Source organism: Vigna umbellata, chromosome 6, assembly GCF_029865625.1.
Source record: "Vigna umbellata cultivar VRB3 chromosome 6, Vumbellata_1.0, whole genome shotgun sequence".
NCBI lineage: Eukaryota > Viridiplantae > Streptophyta > Magnoliopsida > Fabales > Fabaceae > Vigna > Vigna umbellata.
In genome coordinates this window covers 20,346,684-20,372,936 of record NC_142170.1, presented here as the reverse complement: position 1 = coordinate 20,372,936, position 26,253 = coordinate 20,346,684, and the positions used below count along the sequence as shown (strand labels likewise).

Sequence of the window (26,253 nt, the reverse complement as noted above, 5' to 3'; positions counted from 1 at the left end):
ATCTGACTTAGTTTGTGGTTGCTGTAATTGATTCGGGGTGGGTGTTTGGATTAATTCTTTTTCTTGCAGGAAAACGACATTGGGGATTTCGGTATTACAAGTCAGGGTTGACAATGATAATGGGGTTGTGCATGAGGGATACCAGTTTGTAGGTTTGGGTTCTGCAAAGAGAGCACTGGTCTCTAATTGTTGAAGGCCGTGAGGTGTGTTTTTGTTGTTAGTTTGTTGTTAGGATGAATGAATGACAAAAAGTAAACGAGGCCAAATCATCACCAAATCAAATGAAAGCACATATCACCCAATATAAACATACAACAAAACCTCTACCATTATAGCAATGAAGCTTTAAGAAGAGGAACTTACCTTTTGCGTTTATGTTTTATTCTCCTTTTAATTTCTAGTAACCTTCCTCTTCTGATTAAAACCTTCTCCCTCCTATTCCTTCGATTGCTCTCTTTCTTCTTTGTTACCAATGATGAATGGTTCCCCGGAATTGATGGTTGGTGTTGCCGATTAAAGGAAGTCCTCTAGTACTCGTCCTTTACTTTGGCTATGGTAGTGAGGTGTCAATAATGTCTCTCCCCCTCTTGATTCAAAAATTTTTCTCCAACCTCCTTTTTTTCTTGCTCTCTCTTCCCTTAGCCATCTTCATGAGTCAGATGAAGCCAAGGTCAAAAGCATGGCCCTGTCCAATGGTTGCTTCCTGCAACAGTCCCCTATTATGCTCTGCTGTGTTTCCTCTTAAGGTAAGCTAGCTAAACGCAGTGTAGATGCATGCATGGCACAACAGAAGATTTGCGCAAGAATGAGAGATAGCATGGAAATGAAGACAAAACAAAGCAGACCGAGAAAGTTGACCTTTGCCATTTTTTTTGTTTTTTTTTTTGTCTAGAACCTTTAACAAAGGGTTAAAGTAGAAGAAGATAAAAATAAAATTAAATAATAAAACATAATAAAATTATATAATATATATATATATATATATATATATATATATATATATATATATTATTTAATCACCCGGATGAAATTGGGTGTTGACAATAATCTTCTTCGACACCCAATTGATTCCCCACAACGGAAGACGATTGATGAAACATTTTCAAAGCCACAAAACTTAAGACTTGTACTTGCTACAAATGGTATGAATCCTTATGGGAACTTAAGTAGCAAACACAGTTCATGGCCCATTTTGTTGATGATTTACAATCTATCTCCTTTGTTGTGCATAAAAAGAAAACATATGATGTTGTCTTTGATGATATCAGATCCTAGAAAACCTAGAAATGGCATTGATGTGTATCTAAAACTATTAATTGATGATTTGAAAATGTTGAGAAAAGAAGGCATTGATGTCTTCGATTCATATTCTAAAGAAACTTTTTGTTTGCATGCAATGTTGTTTTTCACCATAAATGATTTCCCAACATATGAAAACTTGAGTGGTTACAATGTTAAAGGTAATTTTGCATGTCCCATTTGTTAAGAAAATACTAGTTATCTTCAATTGAAGATGGTCAAAAAACAGTGCATACAAGACATCGAAAATTCTTTCTTCAAAATCACTCGTAGCGTAGATTAGAAAAAGCATTTAATGGAAGTTTTATAGGTGATGTTGTGTCCAGACCTCACAATGGTGAAGAAGTATACAACCAATGAAGAACATTGATGTTGTGTTCAGAAAAACATTTGGAAGAAATTATTAATATTCTTTAATCTTCCATATTAGTGTAAACTTGATGTACAACATTGTATAAACATGATGCACGTTGAAAAAAAATGTATGTGATAGTGTCATTGAGATTTTACTAAAACTAAAAAGAAAGACAAAAGATGAAGTAAAAGCACGACAAGATTTGGCTTACATGAGAATCTGTTTTGAGTTATATCCACAATCAATTAGAAGACGCATCTACCTTCCTCCAACTTGTCACACTCTTTCTAAAAAAGAAAAAAAAAATTCTAGTGTTTAAGTAGTATGAAGGTTCCACAATGTTACTCCTCAAATATCAGTAGCCTTGTTTCTATGCAAGATTTAAAGTTAGTTAGTTGAAAGTCTTATGATTGTCGTGTCTTGATGTAACAACTTCTACCAGTAGCAATTCGAACCATATTACCTACTTTTGTTAGAGGTATTATCATACGTTTTAGTATGTTTTTTAATGCCATTTGCAAGAAAGTTGTTGATCCTCGACTGTTAGATTATTTACAAAATGAGACCATAAGACTATTAAGCCAATTGGATATGTATTTCCCACCCTTATTTTTCGATATCATGGTTTATTTGATAGTCCAACTAGTGAGGGAAATTTGAATATATGGGTCGGTATTCTTAAGGTGGGCGTACCTAGTTGAGAGATATATGAAGATCTTAAAAGGATATCTTAAGAATCAATATCGATCAAAAGCTTCAATTATAAAGCGCTAAATTGCAAAAGAAACCATTGAGTTTTGGTCAAGTTATATGTCAAGTTGTGATCCAGTAAGGCTTCCTAAGAGTAATCATGAAGGTAAATGTGATGGTAAGGGTGTTCGAGGAGTGAAGATTGAAAGTGTTAGTAGAAAAAAGTTAATCAAGCTCATCGGTATATCTTAAACAACACAGACAATTTTATTCCTTACATTTCGCAATACATTGATGAAATAAAGTTTGGGTAAGAAAAGTTATGGCTTGTTCCTCTTACCAAGAGGGGGGGAGGGGGAGGGGTGGTGAATTGGTAATCAATAAAAACACTTTATTTTTTAATCTTTTTGGAAACTTTAGATGATCTTTAAATGCGCACAATAGAAATATCAAAATAATGCAATAGAGATATTAAGGATAGAAAACAAACACAATCTTTTTATCCTGGTTCAACCTCAATGCCTACATTTAGTCTCTTTCAATCAATCTTAGATTGAAAGACTTTCCACTATAAATATTTTGAGGTTTTACAAAAAAGCTTTACATAGACCACACTGCCAAAATGTAAAACACCTCTTTAACTCACACCAATCTAATATAGCAAACACCAACCCTGTAGAAGAACAATCCTCTTCACTACAGTAACCCTTTGAGACCCTTCTCAAAGTACTAAGAACACCAAGTTCTTCTTTCTGGCAACACGCATAGGGAAACAACGCAATCCTAGATTACTAAACAATATTTCTAATCAGGTAAGAATACACCTTAATTGTACATAAATGATCAGCCAAAAGAAGTTCAATGCTAGCCTTCAAGAATTCTTCAAAATCTTCAAAACCTTTGAATCTTGATTCTTGGAACACTAGGCACACCTACAATCTCTTTCTAAACTCTTTGATATCAGATATGAAAATTCTCAAATGATCAAAGTGTCAAAGTTGTTAATACAGCGCGCAACATGTTATTATATAGAATTTTTCATATCAGACGCACTTTAATCGATTATTAAAATAATTTAATCGGTTATGCTTTAGCAGAGTTTATACCATGATTACATTGCAATAGATTTAATCGAATACGCAAGTAATGTAATCAATTGCATGTTAACAATAAGTCAAAACATTTGAAAATATGACCGTTATTATGGTTAAACTTAGCTTGAAAACAATTTTCAAATAATATCAGACTTAATTGATTACATAAATAATGTAATCGGTTAAGTCCTACACGTAGACATTTTTGAAAACTGTTCATCACTGCACATTTCAAACAAGTGTATGCAAAGACACGAGTTTTAATCGATTTTACACATAATGTAATCGATTTAAACTTGTGTAGTTTGCCACAGATTTAAGCATAAGCTATCTGATGAACTTAATTGATTATTAAACTAGTGTAATCGATTACTTCATAAAGATTTGCTTTTTGCAAGTGGTTTTAACATATGAACACATGAGAATGCATACAACAAAAGTAAACACATTTATGATCACAGTAAGTATGCATAACAATCATTTTAGCAACATATGTATCAAACATAAAGACACATTTAAGTTGTTGTCATGGTATGTATGTGTTGTCATCATCAAAAACCAAACACGTGGGAACTGGGTTTATCACATTGGTCCCCCTATCAATAGTTTGCACACCTACTGATGAGTAAAAAATGATCATTTAATGAACATAACAAAACTTTCTTAATTTGGTTTAAGAAAAAGGTTTACATGACTCTAAATGTTTCTGAAAGTCTATTGAGGCTAGTTTGTGCATCGAACACCGATGTGGTCAGACACAACGGTTACTACATAAACAATTATTGTTTCCATTCAAAGAAGGAAGATGACAAAATTGGAGTTCAAAATAGTGGTGTAACCTTAAAAGTTGAGGTTGTACACTTTACTAGTTCTAAGGACAAAAATCTAATTACAACATCCATGAGTTATTTTAGAATAATACAAGAAAAATGGAAAGTTGACTATGACAATTTTAAAGTTCCAGTTTTCAAGTGCAAATGAGTTGATAGTTATTCGCGTGTGGTGACAGATGACCTCACGTTCACTTTGGTGGACCTTAACAAGATGAGTTATACGGATGAACCATTTATTATGACTAGTAAAGTAAGACAAATATTCTATGTCATTAATCTAACGAATAAAAAATGATCAGTGGTATTGAAAGATAGAAGCATGCATGTAAATGATGATGAAAAGTCTCTATATATACTTCAAACAACATCTTTCTCATAAAGAACCATTGAAAACAAGGTCGATGACATAGCAGATGAAATTCATTTAATTTAAAGTGATCAAAATGAAGACATATTGGAGAAAACAATATCCTAATAGGTGTCTTTTTATTATTTTTTCCATTTTTACAATTTCTTTATTTTGTCTATTCTAACTTTGTAGAAATAATTTCTTTTGTTCATATATGATTTACTAACACTATGTTCTCAGGTATGACAAGCTCTGAATCAGGAAAGAGCAAACATGATAGATATGTGACTCGGTTACTTGATGTCACATCCCATGGTTGTCATAGAGAGGTTGGTGGTAGAGATTGATCCTTGATCGGGTACACCTAAAGGCCTACATATAGAAAAGTTTCGAAGTTATTTAGGCATGTTGGCCAAAACGCATGTCTTCATTGTCATTGCATCTTGGGATGACGTACTAGAGATGGAGAAGAATCTCCTATGGCATGATATTCTAGTATGTTGACTTAAAATAGATACATTGTTTAATAGGTTTTACTTTAATCATTAACATCTTTTTTTGCTTTCAACAACAAAATTTTAACATTCCTGTTAGAAAAGTGAATCCTTATATCTTAAGCCAAGAGGGGGTGAATTTGATTTTGCTTAAAAAATCGTTCTTTCAAAAAGCTTTACAAAATCTTTGAGTTTTCTTGAAATCAATAAAACAAGTATATGAATCAATAATAAAAGAGAAAGGAGAGAAAGATCAATACAATGATATATACTGGTTCATCCAAGCTTACATCCAGTCTTCCTTCAACATCCTTACTTAAAGGGATTTCACTACAATGATAGACTATACAAGCAAGAATATAGAAATATCCCCTCTCAATGCACTCTCCTTTCCCACTTAATATCACTTACAACAACAAGATGTGAACACCTCAGAATCTTACCAAAATAGAGAGCAATCCCAACTCCATAAACACCTTGAGAGCAATTCCAACTCTCAATGAAGAACACCACGGTTCTCTCCTCCTGAATGTCATGCACAAGAACAAAATCCTCTTGATTGAAAACTGATCTTCAAGGAATACACCAGCAGTTCATATATGATCAGAACTCTTTCAGCTAAGCTTTCTTGCAAGAATATTGATGATTTAACTCAAATGTGATCTTGATTCTTCAAGACTTGTTCTTAGACGCTCTTGCAATCAATACTCAATCAACAAGTTAGTTATGAAATTGAAAGTTCATAGAATTGTATTGAAACAATGAGCAAGACAATTATATATAGGATTTTCAAATCCTGACACACTTTAATCGATTACGCAATTAATGTGAAAGTTCATAGAATTGTATTGAAACAATGCGCAAGACAATTATATATAGGATTTTCAAATCCTGACACACTTTAATCGATTACGCAATTAATGTAATCTGTTAAGCTTTTCCTTCTACTTTAACAATTTTACATATGTTTCAGATTTAACAGATTAAACAACACATGCAATCGATTAAGAAATTCACACAAGCCAACAACCAATTAATATGATCATTATAGGTAGTTAAGGCTTTAAATGAAAATAATTTTCACAAGATAAACATTTTAATCGATTAGGAAACTTATGTAATCAGTTATGTTCAAATTTCCAAATCAATTTCCATTCCTAACATATCAATGCACTCAATACACATATGTTGGTATAACATGTTTTAATCAATTATACAACTAATGTAATCGATTACTACACAACTATTTTGCCTTTGTTAAGCATGTATATAAATATTGAGAAATTTAATAGATTATATACATTGTTTAATCGATTATTTCTACCAGAAATGTAATGTGCAATATGTTTAAACTTATAAGTTTATGTAATCTTTGATTTGTTGTTTCCCTGGAAGTGCGTGTTAGGAAGAAGAGTGAGGAGCTCTTGGACTTTGAGAGGGGATCCTCAAAGGGTTTCTGCAACAAGGACAAGTGGTTCTGTATGTGCAGGTGTATTCTGTTTCTATATTTGATTAAGAGTTTGAAAGGGGTTTACATTTGAGAGAGCTTTGTAAAACCTTAACTGTAATACTCTGATCATTATAGTGAAATACTCTCCAATCTAAGGTTGATTGGGAGAGTGACTAGATGTAGGCATTGAGGCCGAACCAGGATAAAAATCTTGAGTTTAATTTTCTTTCCTTATCTTTGTATTTTCTTTGCATGTGCATTTACTTACAAGAAAGTTTAAAGATCATTCTAATTTCTTAAAAAGATTTGAAAAGTTTAAGTTTATATAAAACACCAATTCACCCCCCCTCTTGGTGTGAGAAACAAGCCTCCTAATTTCTAAAAGTTTATTTGTGTGCTAGATTTCAATCCTGTCCAAAAGAATCACATTTAATTGTTAAAATGAATTATGAAATATCTCAAAGGGACTAAAATTGTTGGACTATGGTACCCTAGAGGTGCAAATCTATCCCTTGAGGGTTATAGTGATTCTGATTTTGGAGGTTGTAAATAGTTGAAATAAGACTTATTTTATTTATTCTCAATCATCAAAAATACATTCTCATACCCTCTATTTGTAATAATCTAATTCTCCTAAAAAGAGAAATATGGAAACTAGGAAAACTAGGAAAATAAAATAAAATAAAAGACTATGTATCTATTTCCTCTAATTAGGAAGATTCTAAAGATATTATCTCAAATTACAACACTCCCCCTCAAGTTGGTAAATGAATATTAGTCATTCCCAACTTGCCTACAAGATCTTGAAATCTACCCGAAGGAAGCCCTTTTGTAAAAATATCTTTTATTTGAAGTTTTGTAGGAACATGAGTTGTAATCACAAAGCCCCTGTCAAGATTATCTTTGATGAAATGTCTGTCAATTTCAATGTGTTTGGTTCTGTCATGCTGTATTGGATTATGGGCTATGCTCATAGTAGACTTATTGTCACAGTGTAGTTGCACCGAGTTCTCCACTTTGACTTTAAGATCCTCCAAAATGATTTTCATCCAGAGTCCTTCACACATTCCTTGAGCAAGGGCTCGAAATTCAGCTTCTGCACTAGAACGGGATACTCTATCTTGCTTTTTTCTTCACCATGCTACCAGACTATCTCCAAGAAATACACAATACCCAGAAGTAGATTTTCTGTCAGTAATAGAACCTACATAGTCAGCATCAATATATATCTTCATAGTCAATGTGTCTTCCCTTTTGAATAATAGCCCCTTTCCTGGACTTGACTTCAGGTATTGGAGAATTTTTTCAACTACTTGCATGTGTCTCTCTCTTGGATCATGCATAAATTGACTCACTACACTCACAACATAAGCAATGTCTGGTCTTGTGTGTGATAGATAAATCAATTTTCCCACCAATCTCTGATATTAGGCCTTTTCTACAAGAGCACTTTCTTCACTTCCAATTCTGTGATTCTGTTCTATAGGAACTATTGAGGTACTACATCCCAACTTTCCTATTTCTTTGAGGAGATCAAGTACATATTTTCTTTGGGAGATGAAAATTTCGTTCTTGGAGTAGGCAACCTTTATTCCAAAAGAATATTTGAGTTTTCCTAGGTCTTTCATTTCAAATTGAGCTGTCAATTTATCTTTTAATGCTAATTTTTCTATTTCATAATCTCCTGCAATAATCATATCATCCACATATACAAGCAATAGAGTGAGTTTACCTTTAGAAGAGTGCTTTATGAATAGAGTATGATCTCCTTGGCTTTGTCTGTATCCCAATCCTTTGTGAGTTTTTGCACAAAGATAAGACTATTAGCTAATTGAGGAACATGTAAAACATCCTTTAATATAATAGATGAGTCCAAAATTATATTCCCAGAGCCGCATATAGGTATACCCTGACCATTCGCAACTGTAATAAGCTATTCTTTATTGCATTTTCCATATGAGGCGAAAGACCCACTAAAAGGTGTCATATAATCAGTTGCACCAAAATCAAGGATCCAAATACCTTGAGAGACATGATCAACAGTATTGAGACAAATCTTACCTTTTATGGACAAAGTACATGATCCAGAGGGCTTACTCATTGATTCAACCATTGCTTCCAAGCGTTCGAGTTTCTCCTTATAAGCTTTCATATCAAGATTTGGTGGTGTGTGTGAAGGACTAGATGGATTGGTGGCTTCCCGTTCTGAGGTAGTATGATTTACCCATCTTTGAGTAGACCCTTTGGTTTTTCCTATGCGCTCGAGAACATTCTTTCTTCCATGGAGTTTGAAGCATATTTCCTTGGTGTGTCTAGATCTTTTACAATATGAACAATAGTCCCCATGAGTACCTTTTTCAAATGTCTTTTCCCCAGCATTTGTGCCCTTGTGGACTCCCTTTCCAGTTGTCATGGCAGAGCCTGTGTTGGAGATCCCTCCATTAAGCATGACAGTTCCCTGAGTTTCTTCTCCTCTTACCATAAAAAAAACTTCTGACAAGGATGGTAATTTTTCTCTTCCAAAAATCTGAACCCAGATTGGGTCGTACTCATGATTCAGGCCCTGGAGAAATTTAAAGATGCTTTCTCTTTCAATGAATTCAACAAGAGCGGCAACATCTATTTTACACATCTTTATTGTTTGGATCCGATCGAGTTCCATCCAAAGACCATTCAGGATTTCGTGATATTCTGATACGGAAAGGGATCCCTGTTTTGTATTAAATATCATGTTCTTGATGTCATAGTAAGCAGCAAGATCCTTTTTTAAAGAAAATGTACTCTGTAAATCATCCCATATTTCTTTTGCAGAAGAATGAAACATATAATTTTTCCTTATCTTAGGAATCATGGATTGCCACATCCAAGTCATAATTAATGAATCTTCATTGTCACAAATTGAAAAATGAGTGTCGTCTGGTCCTGGTCCTCCTCCATCTATGTGATCATGTTTTGAACGACCCTTGAGAACCCTTTGAATAAATTGGCTCCATTGTAAGTAATTTTGATCATCCAACCAACAGGTACTTCCTATATTTGGTAGGTCATTAGGTACCCCCAAAGGAATACTTTTTACTTCAGACGTTACGTACCCAAGAAAAGGAACAAAACCTTCAAACTCAGATCTACTCAAATATAGGCCAAACAGGTCGTCAACAACCCTAGGAACAGAGTCAAGATGCTGCGGCGACTCCTCTATGGCGGCGGCGGCGAGTGGGTCACACCGAGAAAAAAAGGGCAAAACTTAAAATCAGATCTACTCAAATATAGCCCAAATGAGTCGCCACCGACCCTAGGAATAGACTCAGAGGCTTCGGTGACCTTGTTTGTGGCGGCGCGACGAGTGGGTCTCGCCGGAGTAGGCGCGTGGGCTACACGCACTGGCGACGATGGCAGCTTCTCTCACGGAGCAACTTCTAGCGTTGTGATCGCCGATGTTGGCCGCACCTTTCTCCCTATCAATGACCCCAACCAACGACGGCGGTAGCGGCGGTGGTCGGACAGCGGTAGCGCTGCGACTGTTGCAGCGGAATGGAGTCCCAAGATCAGGAGGTCTGACACCAAGTTGAAAATAAGACTTATTTTATTTATTCTCAATCATCAAAAATACATTCTCATACCCTCTATTTGTAATAATCTAATTCTCCTAAAAAGAGAAATAGGGAAACTAGGAAAATAAAATAAAATAAAAGATTATGTATCTATTTCCTCTAATTAGGAAGATTCTAAAGATATTATCTCAAATTACAACATAAACTAAACATAAAAAGCACCAGTTGCACTTGTCATCTTTTGGGATGCTCATTGATTACTGGGCATTCAAGGAAGCAGGCTTGTGTGGCGTTATCCACCACTGAAGTCGAGTACATTGTGGCTAAAAGCTATTGTGCTCAATCACTTTGGATCAAGAGTCAACTTGATGATTATGGCATCCATTTATATCATATTGCTTTAAAGTGTGATAATATCAGTGCTATCAATTTAACTAAGAATCCGATTCTGCATTCAAAGACAAAGCATATAGAAATAAGGCATCATTTTATTAGAGATCATATCTCAAAAGGGTGAATTTAAAATTGAATTTGTTGACACTTTGCATCAACGGGATGACATTTTCACTAAACATCTGTCAAAGGAAAGATTTTACACTATCAGAAAGAATTAGGCATTCTTGATCATAGTTGTGCTCAATAACCTGGAATGTTATCCTATTACATGATAATTGCACATAATCATTCATGAATCTTAAATTGCTTCACAATTGTTGCTTTCATCATGCTTAATTGGTGCTAACATTGTACTCTATCAAGAAAGTTGTGTTTGCATAATCTTCAATAGTTAAAAGATCAAAACTATGTATTTGATCATATTCACGAATTTTAACAGATTAAACAGATCCATATTTTGTTAAAGAATTCGCTCTGCAGTTATTTTAATGTTACATTAATAATGTAATCAATTAAATGATATCAAATTGGTTTTCATGATTATAACTATTGATCTTAGTTGCTAAACATGTTTTAAGTTTTCTCATATACATGTTAAGCATATTAGATATGTCATATGTTGCATATTGATTAAAAATATTTTGAAAATCAAGATATATGCTTCATTTTGAAAATTCCACCATTGTTGCAGAAAATCTTAAACTGTTTACACATATTCTATTGTTGTATTAGTTGGTATATATTATGCATTAATACCGCAATTATACTTCGTGCTTCATTTTATTTGCATAAATCATATTAAGTATTTGCAAATTGCACATGATATCACATGATTCATTTAAAATCAGTATATGTACTCTGATTTGTATACATTCTTATACTGTTATATTGCTTTCAATGTGATTAGTTCAGCTCTAATTTACACTGTGATAAATCTGTTACTGCTCATTCTGGTTAAGTGCTACATTACTTCATGATAGGGGGAGCCTCACATTCTTAAATGGTCTGTAAGAATTTTATTTTGATGTTTCTCTTAGCACTTGATTTCCATGTTACTTGTAATTCCATTTTTTGCTAATGTCCAAAGAGGGAGAGTGATTGGAAAACAAATTTCTTGTTGTACATCATCAAAAAATGGGGAGATTATTGATAGGGGAGCTGTGTATAGTTGAACCCATCTCACACACATGTTTTTTATGATGAACAAGAAAAGTGTTTTATAGTTTCTTGCACAACAAATGACAAAACAATTGTTTGATCATATTTGTATATTTGTGCTTGAACTAATTGGTAGATGCATTCATTGTTTGAAAATGAATCATAGGTTAAAACATATTGCACTTTGTATATCTAGTAGAAATAATCGATTACACTGATTACATAATCTGTTAAATTTCTTCAGATTTCAGTACATGCTTATTAGGAGCAAAACAACTGTGATTTAACTGATTACATTAATTGTATAATCGATTAAAACACGTTGTTATGCCAATATATGTTTGTTGAGTGCATTGAAGTGTTTAAAATGGAAAATGTTTTCAAAATTGCTTCAATATGGAACTTAACCAATTACATTATTTTCCTAATCGGATAAAATACGTTTCTTATGAAAATCATTTTCTTGAAAAGGCATAACTGTCAATAACAATCATATCTGTTTATTACTGGCTTGTATAATTTCTTTAATCGATTGCATGATCCATTTATTCTGTTAAATTTGAAACAAATGTAAAACTGTTGAAGTAGAAGGAAAAGCTTAACATATTACATTATGTGCTTAATCGATTAAACTGTGTCAAAGTTTGAAAATTCTATAAATAGGCATTGCTCGCTGTCTCAACATGATTTTATGATCTTACACTTTCATAAGTGATTTTTTTGCTGAGAATTAATTGCAGGAACATTCTAATCTTCTTGGAGAATCAAAATTGCTTAATTGGAAGGAAATTCATCAAGATTCTCACAAAGAAGTTATTCTTACACATTCCTGATCATATTCTACACTTGAGGTGTATACTATTAGGATCAGTGCGTACCTACAATCAAGAGGATTGTGTTTCCCTATTGTTGTGAGCCAGGAAGAGAACGTGTGTGTTCTAGTGATTTAGAGTTGGGATTGCTCTAAGGTTACAGAAAATTGGGATTTCTTTTTGGGTTGCGATTGTGAGGTGATTAACATCTTATGCTATAGGTGATATTGAGTTGGGGAGGGAGAGAGGAGAGTTCTCTGGATTGCGATTGTGAGGTGATTAACATCTTATACTATAGGTGATATTGAGTTGGGGAAGGAGAGTGCATTGAGAAGAGAGTTCTTTGTATTTTCTCTTGTACAACTCTATCAATATAGTGCCACGTAGAATAAGTATAGATATATTTTTATGTAATACCAAATTAGTTTAAGTATGTGCGTTTTTATTTTTATTTTAACATATAAAATATTTTAAGAAAAATTAAATAAAAAAAATAACTTTTATTAGGTGTTGGATAGAGAAAATAAGGGTGAGAGGTGTCATGTATAATTTTCCCGGGGTGAGACAGGGCAAGATCATCATGATTCTTTTCCCCCAAGTGTCCCAAATTCGTCATTTGCGTTTCTTGGGCCGTCTTATCACGGCCAAATTTTTTATAAAAAAAAAATAATATAGAGGTGCAGGATGAATTTCCCGACAAAATAATTGAAGTTTATCTTCCTTCATGGACCATAACAGTGTGCAAGCATGTGATGATAGGATTATATTATTATCTTGGGTGGAACAAACACTCATTTACAACTTTTAGTGAAGTGTACCCAAATTGACTCCACCCAAAGCAAAAGAAAAGTCATTGATGGGAATTCAAAATTGTTGAACGCAATTACGAGGAACCAAAGTGGGAGAAATTTCCAAGAAAAAACCAACTCAATGCCCTCAAGACTTAGGTCAATTTATATTTGTTGAATTGTTTGTGCATACATACTTTGAATCTTAGCTGCTCATTCAACAAGTTCGCTTCCACTTTTATCATTTGCAATGCCTTCCAAGGCCATCATGAAATGCAGCTCTTCTTCATCATCTCAAGTCACAAAAACATACGATGTGTTTGTGAGTTTCCGAGGTGAAGACACTCGAAACAACTTCACTGATTTTCTCTTCGAAGCTCTTCGAAGAAAAGGCTTTCATGCCTTCAAAGACGATGCTGATCTCAAGAAAGGTGAATCCATAGCACCGGAACTGCAACAGGCAATTGAAGGGTCTCGCATTTTCATCGTGGTGTTCTCTAAGAACTATGCTTCCTCCACTTGGTGCTTGCGTGAACTTGCCCACATTTGCTATTTGGTTGAAGCACCAGGAAGACATATTCTACCTGTTTTTTATGATGTGGATCCGTCAGATGTGCGAAAACAAAGTGGATATTTTGAGAAACCCTTTGTCGAACTCGAAGAAAGATTTAGAGAAGATAATGAAAGGATGGATGAAGTGCAGAGATGGAGAGAAGCTCTCACCCAAGTGGCCAATCTCAGTGGCTGGGACATCAGAAATAAGTAAGCAATCTTCTCTCATTTAATGATAAATCTAAATTTACTACGTATAAGACTATAAAAGGTGCACTTACCTATTCATACCATAGATATATTCATTTAATAAGAATATGTATTATATAAGAAAACATTACCTATATATAGTTGTACAATGAAACTTTGTCTAATACATAACTAGATATGGATCAACCTTCCTTAGTGAACACATTATGAGAATACAAAGAAATTTTTTGTGGGATTGGAGTGTAGATGAGAGGAAAATAGAATAGGTTAAATGGGAAACTTCATGTAAATCAAAGGGAGAGGGAGGTCTTAGCATTAAATATTTAAATATGTTTAATGTGGCCCTTCTGGCTAATGGAGGTTATATACAGAAGAGAAGGGAGTATGGAAGGATATTTTAGATTCGAAATATGGATGTTCTAAATTCAAAATATGATTCATGGAGAAGCTTAGATGATAGAAAGTGTAGATAGAGGGAATCTCGTTGGTGGAACAATCTCCAATAGGTATGCGAATTTAGTGAAGAAAGAACTTGGTTTAAGGGAAGTATAACTTTGAGAATTGGCTCGGGGACTATAATAAAGTTTTGGGAAGATGTATGAGTAAGGAAGAGATCACTTAGAGATTCCTACCTAAGAAAGAACCATAACCAAATGTGGGAAATGGGAAGAGGATAAATGGGAATGGAATTTTGAAAGGATGAAAGAATGGTTTGAATGGGAGAAGAATCTATTCCAATCTTTTATGAAAGACTTAGAGAGAATAAATATTGATAGATGAGTTGATAGTCTACTGTGTATATATGTTTGGTTCTCTTGGGAGACGACTTAACATTTCTTATTTTCAATAAATGGCAGGCCACAATATGCAGGGATTGAAGAAATTATTCAAAGGGTGACAGATATATTGGGTCATAAATTTTCAAGTCTTCCAAATGGTAATCTAGTTGGGATGGAATTTCGTGTCGAGGAATTAGCAAAACTTTTATATTCGGAGTCAAGTAATGATGTTAGAGTTTTTGGAATCACTGGAATGGATGGAATAGGAAAGACAACTCTTGTTCGTGCTTTATACGAAGGAATCTCTCATCAATATGATTTTACTTGTTATATTGATGATGTGAACCAGATTTATGGAGATTCTAGTACATTAGGTGTACAAAAGCAATTGCTTTCTCATTCTCTAAATGAAAAATGTGAAGAGATTTGCAATGTTTCTCAGGGAACTTATTTGATATGGAAAAGGCTACAACGTAAAAAGGCACTTATAGTTCTTGATAATGTTGATAAAGTTGAACAGCTAAAGATTTTTACAGGGAATCGAGACACTATGTTACGTGATTGCTTAGGTAGAGGGAGCATAATCATCATAATTTCCAGAGATGAACAAATATTGAGGATACATGGAGTAGATGAGGTTCACCAAGTTCAACCACTGGAGGATGAAGAGGCCGTTCAGTTATTTTGTAGACATGCTTTCAAAGCTAATGTTATTATGAATGGTTATGAAAAGATGGCAAATGAGGTACTATGGCATGCTCAGGGTCATCCTTTTGCAATTGAAATATTGGGTTCATCGTTATTTGGTCTAAGTGTGTCACAATGGAGAAGTGCATTAGCTATGCTAAGAGAAAACAAAAGTAAAAAGATTATGGATTTGCTTAGAATAAGTTTTGAAGCGTTGGATTATACAAACAAGCAAATATTTCTAGACATATCTTGCTTTCTCCATGGCTATGAAGTGGAACATGTAGTAGAAATTCTAAATTTTCGTGGATTTTATCCCGAATATGGCTTGCAAGTTCTGATAAATAAATCACTCTTGATCGTTGAGGATGGGAGAATTAAAATGCATCGCTTGTTGATGGATTTGGGGCAGTCTATTGTTCGTGAAATATCACCTAAAGAACCAAGAAATTGGAGCAGAGTGTGGAGCTATAAGGATCTCCAAAAAATACTGTCAAATAACATGGTACAATAGTTTTTAATTATAAAATTTTATTATGTTCACATTTATCTAGGATATACAATATAGAATTTTGCTATCTTGTCTAACAGAAAGTTTTAGTGTGTTCCTTTTAAGTTTTAGTAGTTTTATTTTTGGTTCCTTAACATTTCTCTTTTCTAGCTAAATTGGTCCTTTAACTTGGTGATAGATAGTCTCTTTGTTGGAATAAACTTAAATTTTAGAGTTAATTTGTAATTATGGTAATGTTTCTATTTTTTGTTTTCTGTTGCCATATAGTTTTTATTTTTATTTCAATGTAAGTGGTCAGTGTTAATTCCTTGTAATCAGTCAGTATTTGGTTATTTGGTTTATCTATGTACGCGATTAGTATTTTGGTCAGTATTATTTTCATGTACTCGATGGTCAGTTAATGAGACACAACTATTTAATCGCCCATTCCATTCAATGAATATACATATGGTTATCGTTCAAATATTTAGCTTGTGTTAGTTATTTCCCAACAAATTAGTATCAAGGCTATTGTGCTTGAGTGACTGAGTGGAAAAAAAGAGAGCAAGTTTGCTTGAGTGTTTGAGGAAGAAAGAGTGAGATGGCCAATCTTGTAAATGATATGTCTCTGTTGTAGTTGACGAAAAAAGCCAACTATGATAACTGGACTCTACAGATGAAGGCTTTTCTTAGATCCCAAGATGTGTGAGATGTAGTTGAGAATGAATACTAAGAACCAATGGAGGATGAAGAGCAGACGGTTGCACAAATTGCTGCACTGAGTAAAACACAAGTAAAAGAAAAATCAATTTTGTACCTATTGTACAAAGTTGTGGACGAGTCTAACTTTGAGAAGATATTAAAAGTTGCATCTTCAAAAGAAGCGTGGGAGATCCTAGATGACTGTGTTAAGCAAGTCCAACTTTAAACTCTCAGACGCGAGTTTGAAAACTTCAAGATGGAAGAGAGAGAATGAGTGACCGAGTATATAACTCAGGTGGAGACCATGACAAATCAACTTGGAAAGCATGGAGAACCATTGCTTGCCAGTCGGGTTATGGAGAAGATTCTAAAATCATTAACAAATGATTTCGAAAGCATAGTATGTTCGTTTGAGGAGTCTAAACACTTGCCAACGCTCTCAATTGAAGAGCTTGCCGCTTAAGGCACATGAACAAAGGATAAGGAACAAAATGATCAAGCACTTCAAGAAAAGCTTGACCTGAAGGGAGGAGCTCGGAACACTCAAGGCTGAGGTTCTAGTGGTAGAGCCTGAGGTAGCCGAGGATGATGAGGACGAGGCTGAGGTCATTTTGAAGATGACAGAGAACATACTAAGCTGCAGAACTGGCATGGCCGTGAACAAGGGAGTGGTCGAGGAGGTCAATCAAATTCTAGAGTTGAGTGTTTTAAGTATGGCAAGCATGACCACTATGCAAAACTGTGGTAAGGTCAGTCACATTGCAAAGTACTGTAGCGTTAAGAAGAAAAAGAAGAAAAATTGCCTTATCGAAAAGATGACGAAGAGATAGGAATTCTAATTATGTCAAGGAGCTCGGACACCGAGCTGAAGACCGGATGTCAAGCTAGGTTTGGGTTATGCGATGATGAGGAGACTGGATACCAAGCTTGATTCGGGTTGCGGGATGATGAAGAGACTAGATGTCGAGTTGGGTTTGGGTTGTGAGATGACGAAGAGACTAAATGTCGAGCTGAATCTAAGCTGCATGACATCAAGGATATCGGGAGTTGGGTTGTGTTCGAACGAAAATTACATGTCGAGCTTAGTTCAGCTTACACAAACAACTTGGTTTGGTACTTGGGCACATAAAGGCTATGCACTTTGGCAAGGGAGGCGAGTTCACGTTAGGGAATTTTATGAAGTACTGTGAGGAGCATGACATAAGGCGGTTCTTAACAGCTCTATACTTGCAACAACATAACAATGTGGTTAAAAGAAAAAAACCATCCTTTATATGGTTCAAACCATGCTCAAAAGTAAGAATATGTCAGAGAAGTTTTTTTTGCATGATTGCAGTACAATGTGCTATCTATGTACAAAAAAGATGCCCACATACTAAATTGGACGAAAAGACACCATAAGAAGCTTGGAGTGGAAAAAGGTTGAGTGTGAGTCATTTCGGCAACATAGGTTATGGCCATGTTCCAGCTCATCACAAAACAAAACTTGAAGATAGGAGTAAGAGTTATCTTTTTACTAGGTAAGATGAAGAAACGAAAGCATATAAACTATATAACCTAGTTACAGAGAAAGTTCTTATAAGGTAGGATTTCCAAATAGATGAGTAGAATGAATGGAGCTGTGGGACAAAATGAAGGAAAAGTCCTCTAGAAAGTCGGAATCAGGGAGAGAGCTCAGAAAGAGAAAGCAGAAGCCCAAAAATTGGTGGAAGGAGCTCAGAGTCCATTGCTGGGAAGAATAATGAGAATTTTGATGAAGAAGATGAACCTTTACAACCTAGAACTCGGAGTCTATAGGATATTTATTGTTTGTTGGCAGCTGCAAATGATCTTAGATTTGAAGATGTTATGCTCGATGACAAGTGGAAGAAGGGAATGGATGAAGAGATTGGATCAATCAAACGGAATGATACATGGGAGTTGGTAAATTTACCTACAAGAGCTTGATCCATTGGTGTAAAATGGGTTTACAAGAGAAAACTCAATGTGGATGGAGACAATACGACTGTTGTTCTACTTAGTAGTCCAACAAAGATTGAAAATACAACAGATGAGTTTGAAGTCGACATTTCTTAACGAAGTTCTGGAAAATAAGGTCTACGTTAAGCAACCACTCGAATACATGTGTAGTGGAGAAGAGAAGAAAGTACTGAAATTGAAGAAGACGTTGTATGGCTTAAAATAGGTCACGCGAACATCGAATGAAAGGATTGACACCTACTTCAAGAAGAATGGGTATGAGCAGTGGTTATATGAGCATGCTTCGTACTTAAAGAAGATCAAAGAAGATAAGATAATTATCACCTTGTATGTTGATGATATGATCTTCATGGGAAGTAGAGCCGAGGGTTGAAGAGTTTAAGGTGGTACCTTATTGGTTTGGAGGTCGTTCAAAGCATTGAAAGCATTTTTGTTTCCTAAAAGAGGTAGGCTAAAGTAAAAAATGATGAAGTGCAGTGCGGTTTCTACCGACTTAGTGGGTTCTCGAACAGTGACTAGTATGGAGACATTAATGACCGAAAGCACAACGGGCTATGTTTTCTTCATGGGGAACACGACCTTCACCTGTTTTTCAAACAAACAACCTATTGTGGCACTATCAACATTTGAAGCCAAGTATGTTCTAGCATCTTGGAGTGTGCGGCACATTGTTTGGCTTAGAAATCTTATAAGTGCTTTGGATTTGAAGTAAGAAGAGAAGGTGGTGATCTGAGTCGACAATAGGTCAACCATTGAGCTATCAAAAAACCTGGTTAATCACAAAAGAAACAAACACATTGATGACCGATTTCATTTTATTTGAGAAAAAGTAAAGGAAGAAAGTGTGAAGTTAGAACATGTGGGAAGAATAGAGTAAATTGATGATATGTTCATAAAGTTTGATAAGATATAAGGCAGGGGGACGCGGACCGAATGGTTAAGGGAATGGAGGGTGAAGGACCGAATAGTATGTTGGGTAGTTAGAAGGGGTTGCCTCTATAAGAAGGCCAGGGGGGTCTCGTAGAAAGTTAGTTAGTGATATTCTTTTGTATCGACAGGTCTTGGACCTTGTGAGGGGGATTAGGCCTCCGTTAGTGTTTTTTGTGTACATTATTTTCGTATCAATACAAAAATCATTCTTTTTACTGTTGAGTTCTTGATTGTGTGTGTGTGAGAGATTGTCTGAGTTAGGTTCCATACTCAGGAACCTAACAATTGGTCCGACCTGCCGGATCCCTTGGAGAGGAGAACGTGATGGAAGGAAGAATCAATACTATGGAGAGGTGGGCCAATGAATAGAAAAGAGTGCTAGCAAAATGGAGAAGAACTACCCAAGCAATAAAAGAAATGATGCAAAATATCAAGATTCAGATAAAGGACTCAACAAGAAGTGATGAATCTGCCATGAGAGGAAAGAAAGATGGTTCATAGGAAGATCAACATTCTATTAACGAGATTCGGAGAAGGGGAAGAGAGATCTTGGAGGAGGAACTGGATGAAGACCGAGGAGACGCCCAACCTAATTTGGTAAAAAGGGTAGAATTACCCACTTTCGAAGTGTTTGATCCTATGGAGTGGATTGTTGGGGCAGAGAAAATTTTTGAGACTCAGAGGGTGATAGAGGAAGAAAAAGTGCGCTTGGCATACATTAGCAGGGAGGGAAGTGCTGGGTATTGGGTCCGGGCTTGGAAGGCTAAAGCCAAGAATCGTTCTTGGAAAGGACTGAAGGAAGCTATGGTGGTGCGACTTGAAGGGCAAAAAGAAATGAAGATTTACAAAGATGACGTCATCGACGTTTCAGGCACGGCTGACGCGTTTCATTGCATGCGCTCCCAAGCGGCTCCGGATTGGAGCATCGTCGAGTCGCTTATTCTGGTGAACGAAGTCGCAATGGTGGAAGTCGAGTGCTCCGTCGCGCTCTCCTCCTACCAGTAGTGGAACATCAACGCCCAGAACTGCGTGGCCTTGGACATGCAGCGCAACCTTGCTCAGTGTCGCCGCAAGTGGCATGCATTGCTGTCTAACTACGACCGCTTCAAGGGAACCGCTGCCGCTGGAGGCAAATTGTCGCCGAATTTTGATTACGAATTGATTGAGGCCGTCGAACGCGTTATGAGGGCGCGTGAGGAGCGGAGCATGGCTGATCCAGAGAGCGATACCGAAGCAAGGAATGATGCGCTTGACGCCCCCGTGGAAATTGGGCCAAAAAAAAGGAGCAACGTAGTAAGTTCATGCACCACATTCAAATGCCCAAACTTGAACAAAGGCACGAGGACAACTATGAAGAAGAGCACAAGGAAAAACCATTCTTTCCGTGGGTGAAAAGAGAAGAGGGTGAGCACAACGTGGTGAGTATTGAAGAGAATAATAATAATAATAAAATTAATAGTGAAGGTGTTCCGGAGTAAGCGATCAGTGGTATTGAAACAGTAAAGGTGGTGGATGTGGCCACCGAGAACCAAGGGGAGCAAAGGGGGCTTGGAGTTCGTGTTACACCTGCAGAGGGGAGAGAGCTGCTTAAAGCACTGAAAGATATTAAAGATCGTTTTCTCAAGGCCTATGATTCTGGAAAGGTGGTGACCAGAATGCTGGACATTAATAGTATCCAGGAAGAATGGAAGACATGGGAGGAGGATTTGCCACCACCCAAGCCTCCAGACCTGAAGTTGCAGGTAGTAGCCAGCGGGTTCCCTTCCTATGCTAAGACCATATCACAATGCCATGGGCTCAAGCTTCATTGTTCCAACCTTGAGGACAAGGTTGTTTTGGAGAGGGGTGTAATGATAGGATATACGGCAGGGGGACGCAGACCGAACGATTAAGGGAATGGAGGGTGAAGGACTAAACAATATGTTGGGTAGTTAGAAGCGGTTGTCTCTATAAGAAGGCCAGGGAGGTCTCGTAGAAAGTTAGTTAGTGATATTCTTTTGTATAGACAGGTCTTGGACCTTGTGAGGGGGATTAGGCCTCCGTTAGTGTTTTCTGTGTACATTATTTTCGTATCAATACATAAATCATTCTTTTTACTGTTGAGTTCTTGAGTGTGTGTGTGAGAGATTGTTTGAGTTAGGTTCCATACCCAGGAACCTAACAAAGCCACTCCCTACACTATTGTTCCAGGAATATAAGAAGTTGATCCGGATGAATGATGAAAAAATTGAAGTTTATAAAAGATTTTGAGTCTCACTAGAAGTTATGAATATCAAGCCACTACATATGCACAATACACAAAAAGAAAATCACAATTGCTGGAGTACTTCTGATGATTCAAAAACTAGTCTCACTACTAGATATATTTCAAAAGATCATGAGGGAAAAAACAAATCTAGGAAGCATGAGATACTCTTCCACAATAGTTTCAAGGAGATTCAAAGGTTGTGAACAATCAAACTTTAATCTCTGGAGAGAGATTTTTAAAATGAAAAAAGTGAAAGAAAAGGAAAATTTGAATGAATATTCAATAGATTTCTAAATCAGTGATTGAATGAAGTCCCATGGAGATACAATCAATTATTGAAGAATTGTTGGTAAAATATTGACTAATTTGAATGAATAATTTAACTATATATGATGGATGTTATAGAAGAAACTAAAAGTTTGTCAACATTGATTGTTCAAAGGTGGATGAAGTAAATTAAATCCTATGGTGTATGTGGATTTGATTCCAAAATCATGTCTCATAGTCAATGTTCGAATGCCGCTATAAGGATTCTTGCTTGACAAACATCATCACCAATCATTCCCAAAGGAAGGAGAGAGATTTAAAGAGGTGTTAGAGTTTATGTACAAATATATATTGTCTTATGAGTACCTTTTCTCATACTAAAAATACATACTTTATTTTATTTATTGTTGACTTGACTAGCATGACATGGATTTCTTTTATGAGAAAAATATGAATTAATGTATTTAATAATTTAAGCACTTGTTATGAAACAAAGTGACATTTATAAAAATCTTGAGAAGTGATAAGGGAAAGGAGTATATTTCCAATAAGTTCAAAAGATTTTATGAAGATGAAAATAGACAATGGGTTGTTGGTATACATCCCAACAAAATGATGTATCTAAGACAAAGAACCAAACTGTGATAAAAATGGTAAAGTTTGTGTTCTTTGAGAAAGAAATGCCTCGAGTTTTTTCCCCCAAAGGATGTTAATACCACAATTTGCATGTTGAATAAATGCATAACGAAGTTTGTTTGGAACATGATACCATCTGAAGTTTAGAACAGAAGAAAGCCTATTGTGAACTATCTTAAAAATTTTGGATGTGTTTTTATGCTCAAGTTCCCAAACTAAAGAGAACAAAGCTTGAACGTAGGTGATATATCTTTATTTGTTATAGTTTTGTGTCAAATTGGATACCGAAGAAGGTGATAATCAATCAGGATATCATATTTAATGACCAGACTTCTTGGAATTGGTAGTAAGAAAAGGTGGCAGGACAAAATAATTTCATCAACTATTTTGAAGCAAAGTTCAACACTTGAAAACGAGGAATATGAAAATAAACAATTAGCCCCAAATATAACAAGTTCTCACCCTCTCATCAAATACTTATAAATGTTCTTACGTTTTCTTTCCACTTTTCAATGTTGTAGCCAGCAGAAAATCTGGAATCCGTAGTTTGTGAGTTCGCACTCTTTAAAACAACCTTGAGCGCAGATGGGTTTTCAAACATGAGGCATCTTAAGTTGCTCAAGTTGAATTATGTGGAATTTTCCGGAAGCCTGGACTATCTTCCTAGTGAATTAGGATATCTATGTTGGCATGGATATCCATTTAAGTCTTTGCCACCTCGTTTTCTACCGTACAAGCTTGTTTCGTTATCCCTGGCTAATAGCAAAATCAAACAACTATGGGAAGATACAAAGGTACATTTACTTATTGTTCTTTTCTGTTTTTTAATGAACAATCAAAGTATTAATGCTTTTCTGTTTGAAGAATTATCAGAAGTTATTTTTATGATTGTTTTGAAAATACGATGTATAGATAGTTATGGACTATATGAATGATATGATATATACTCACATGCCATTATAATAGACGTATCAAGACAGATAGATGCAACTTAAGTGTGCATGTCAACATAGAATTAAAGAAACAAAAGAAAGGTAAGCGTCATTATTGACTTTGTTTCCCGTGTTGGCCTTTCAGCCTTTACACAATTTGAAGCGTTTGGATCTCTCTTCATCAGAAGACCTAATCAAGGTGCCAGATTTAGGGGAGGCCATAAATCTGGAGTGGCTATCTCTAAAAAGTTGTACAAAAATAAGGGAGATCCATCCATCCATTGGTCTTCTAAGAAAACTTTCTTATGTGACTTTGGAAGGCTGCAAAAGTCTTATAAAGTTGCCACATTTTGAGGAGACCCAAAATCTTGAAATACTAGATCTTGAGAGATGTATAAAATTGGAGAAGATCCATCCATCCATTGGTCTTATAAGAAAACTGAAATTTTTGAACTTGAAAAACTGCGAAAATCTTACCATGTTACCACATTTTAGAGAGGACCTAAATCTTGAAATTCTAAATCTCGAAGGATGTAGGAAGCTCGGGCAGATCAATCCCTCCGTTCATCATCTAAAAAAGCTTACTGTTTTGAATTTGAAAGGCTGCAAAAGGCTAGTAAGCTTGCCCAACATCATATTATGCCTCAATTCTCTCAGTTATCTGAATCTCTCGGCCTGTTCAAATCTGTCTTATATCCAGTTATTAGAAAAACCAAGGGATGAAGGTCATTCGAAGAGGCCTTGTGTAGGTGAAGCTTCTCTAAGATCTTCCATCATGAAAAGGTGGTTTAAGTCGCCTTTACACTTGTTCAATTCAAGAACCCATAAAGATTCATTTAGCCACTTGTTGCCTTCTCCCAATTTCTCATGCATTCGTGAACTTGATCTAAGTTTCTGCGCTTTACTTCAAATCCCTGATGTTATTGGAAATTTGCATAGCTTAGAAAGGCTAAACTTAAGTGGAAACAGTTTTTGCAAACTACCCAACCTCAAGGAACTTTCCAAACTGTATCGATTAGTCTTAAGGCATTGCAGGCAACTGAAATATTTGCCTGAGCTACCTTCACAAACTTACTTGCCATCAGTAATTTACGAAAGGCCATGGCCAACAACAGAATCTCCAGTATGGGCAAACGCACCACAAAAACCACTTCTACATGTTACAAACTCAGGTTTAGAAGTTTTGAACTGCCCAGAGTTAGTTGAGATTGAAAGGGAACGCTGTACGAGAATGACTGTTTCATGGATGATACAAATACTTCAGGTCTGCAAGCTCCTTCTTTCTCTTTCTCTAATTTTGTGTGTAAATTCCAGGAACTAATAGTTTTTCTCTTTGGTACCAGGCGCAACGCCGCATAGATCCGTTGTCCATTCCAATGAACCCACTTTTTTCAAGTGTTATACCTGGAAATGAAATACCAAGGCTGTTCAACCATCTGTTAACAAGGATTGATGAGTCTCCCTTTGGGCATGACTATGAGGCTGCTGTGTTTTGTGTAATATTCGAAGCTCGGTTCAAAAAGGGGATTGTGTCATCAATTTGTCCTCCGAAAGCAAAAGGAAAGTTTAATGACAGTAAGATTTCAATGGTTTTTGATTCTGATCTAGCCATCGCGGACTATGTTTCAGATTACCTGTGGATATCCTTTTTGAATAATGAAGAATTCATTCATTATCAGTACGCACCTTTGTATGATGAAATAGTAGACTTAGTCGGGAATGACCATTATGATATAGATGTGAAGAAATGCGGGTATCGTCTGATATATGATCTGGATCTAGAACTATCAAACTTAGCAATGATGCTTGGTGGAAATTCGCCGGCCTTGAAGAACGACCTTTCGGCAATTGAAGATAACAAGTAGCAACACTGCATTTCCACTGAAGCTCCTTCATAATGAAGAATTGAAGATATGAAATAATACTGAAACAAGTCTTTGCATATTATTAATTGAAATTATTCGCGCAATTAATGAAATAAGTAATCTATCTTGAATTGTGTAATCTATCATGAGAAAAAGGTTGTTCTTGTGTCAGGTGTCAGAAATTTAAAAGAATGTTTTTTTTTTAAAAAAAATTGAGACTGGACAAGAGAATAACAACTTTAACAAATTTGCTATTTGTGTTTCCTAATCCTTATTGTATAATAGTTGGGGTTGGACGTCTCGTGAGATAAGGCATATCCAGGATAAGACCAAATGGTGTTATCTAATAGATAAGTTTTTTTCTATAAATATTAAGGTAAATAGTAACTAGAGATATTGAGCAGAGATTGAACCGAGATTAGGATTTCACTAATCTCAAGTTCATATCAAAAATTATAAATAGAAATCAAATGTTAAAGGTAGGTGATCATATTTATTGTACATTTAATATTATTGCTCTGACTTTGGTACGACTAATTTACTAACTTTAAACATCAAAGAAACTTTAGCAAGTACACTTCCGAACGACTAGACTAAAGACAAAGATTGTATAATTAGTTACCCGAACCAGTATTTAAGGAGAAATTGTGAAGGTCTTATTCGATTCTACGTACGAAACAATTACATTTATAGATACCTTAAGAAG

At 35.5% G+C, this 26,253-nt stretch overlaps 1 protein-coding gene and 2 pseudogenes across 1 annotated transcript; 2 read left to right on the top strand and 1 right to left on the bottom strand.

Moving 5' to 3' along the window:
* Positions 1-8,311: 8,311 nt before the first annotated feature.
* LOC148196936 (uncharacterized) lies at positions 8,312-10,500 on the bottom strand (annotated as a pseudogene).
* Positions 10,501-13,167: 2,667 nt separating this feature from the next.
* Positions 13,168-25,803, top strand: LOC148196934 (TMV resistance protein N-like). Its single transcript, XM_088092504.1, has 5 exons — positions 13,168-14,031; positions 14,889-16,002; positions 23,272-23,544; positions 23,828-24,946; positions 25,026-25,803. The coding sequence occupies exons 1-5, from the start codon at positions 13,520-13,522 to the stop codon at positions 25,545-25,547; spliced, it is 3,540 nt and encodes a 1,179-aa protein (XP_087948630.1). The 5' UTR covers positions 13,168-13,519; the 3' UTR covers positions 25,548-25,803.
* On the top strand, positions 19,069-22,430 carry LOC148196935 (uncharacterized; annotated as a pseudogene).
* Positions 25,804-26,253: the final 450 nt, after the last annotated feature.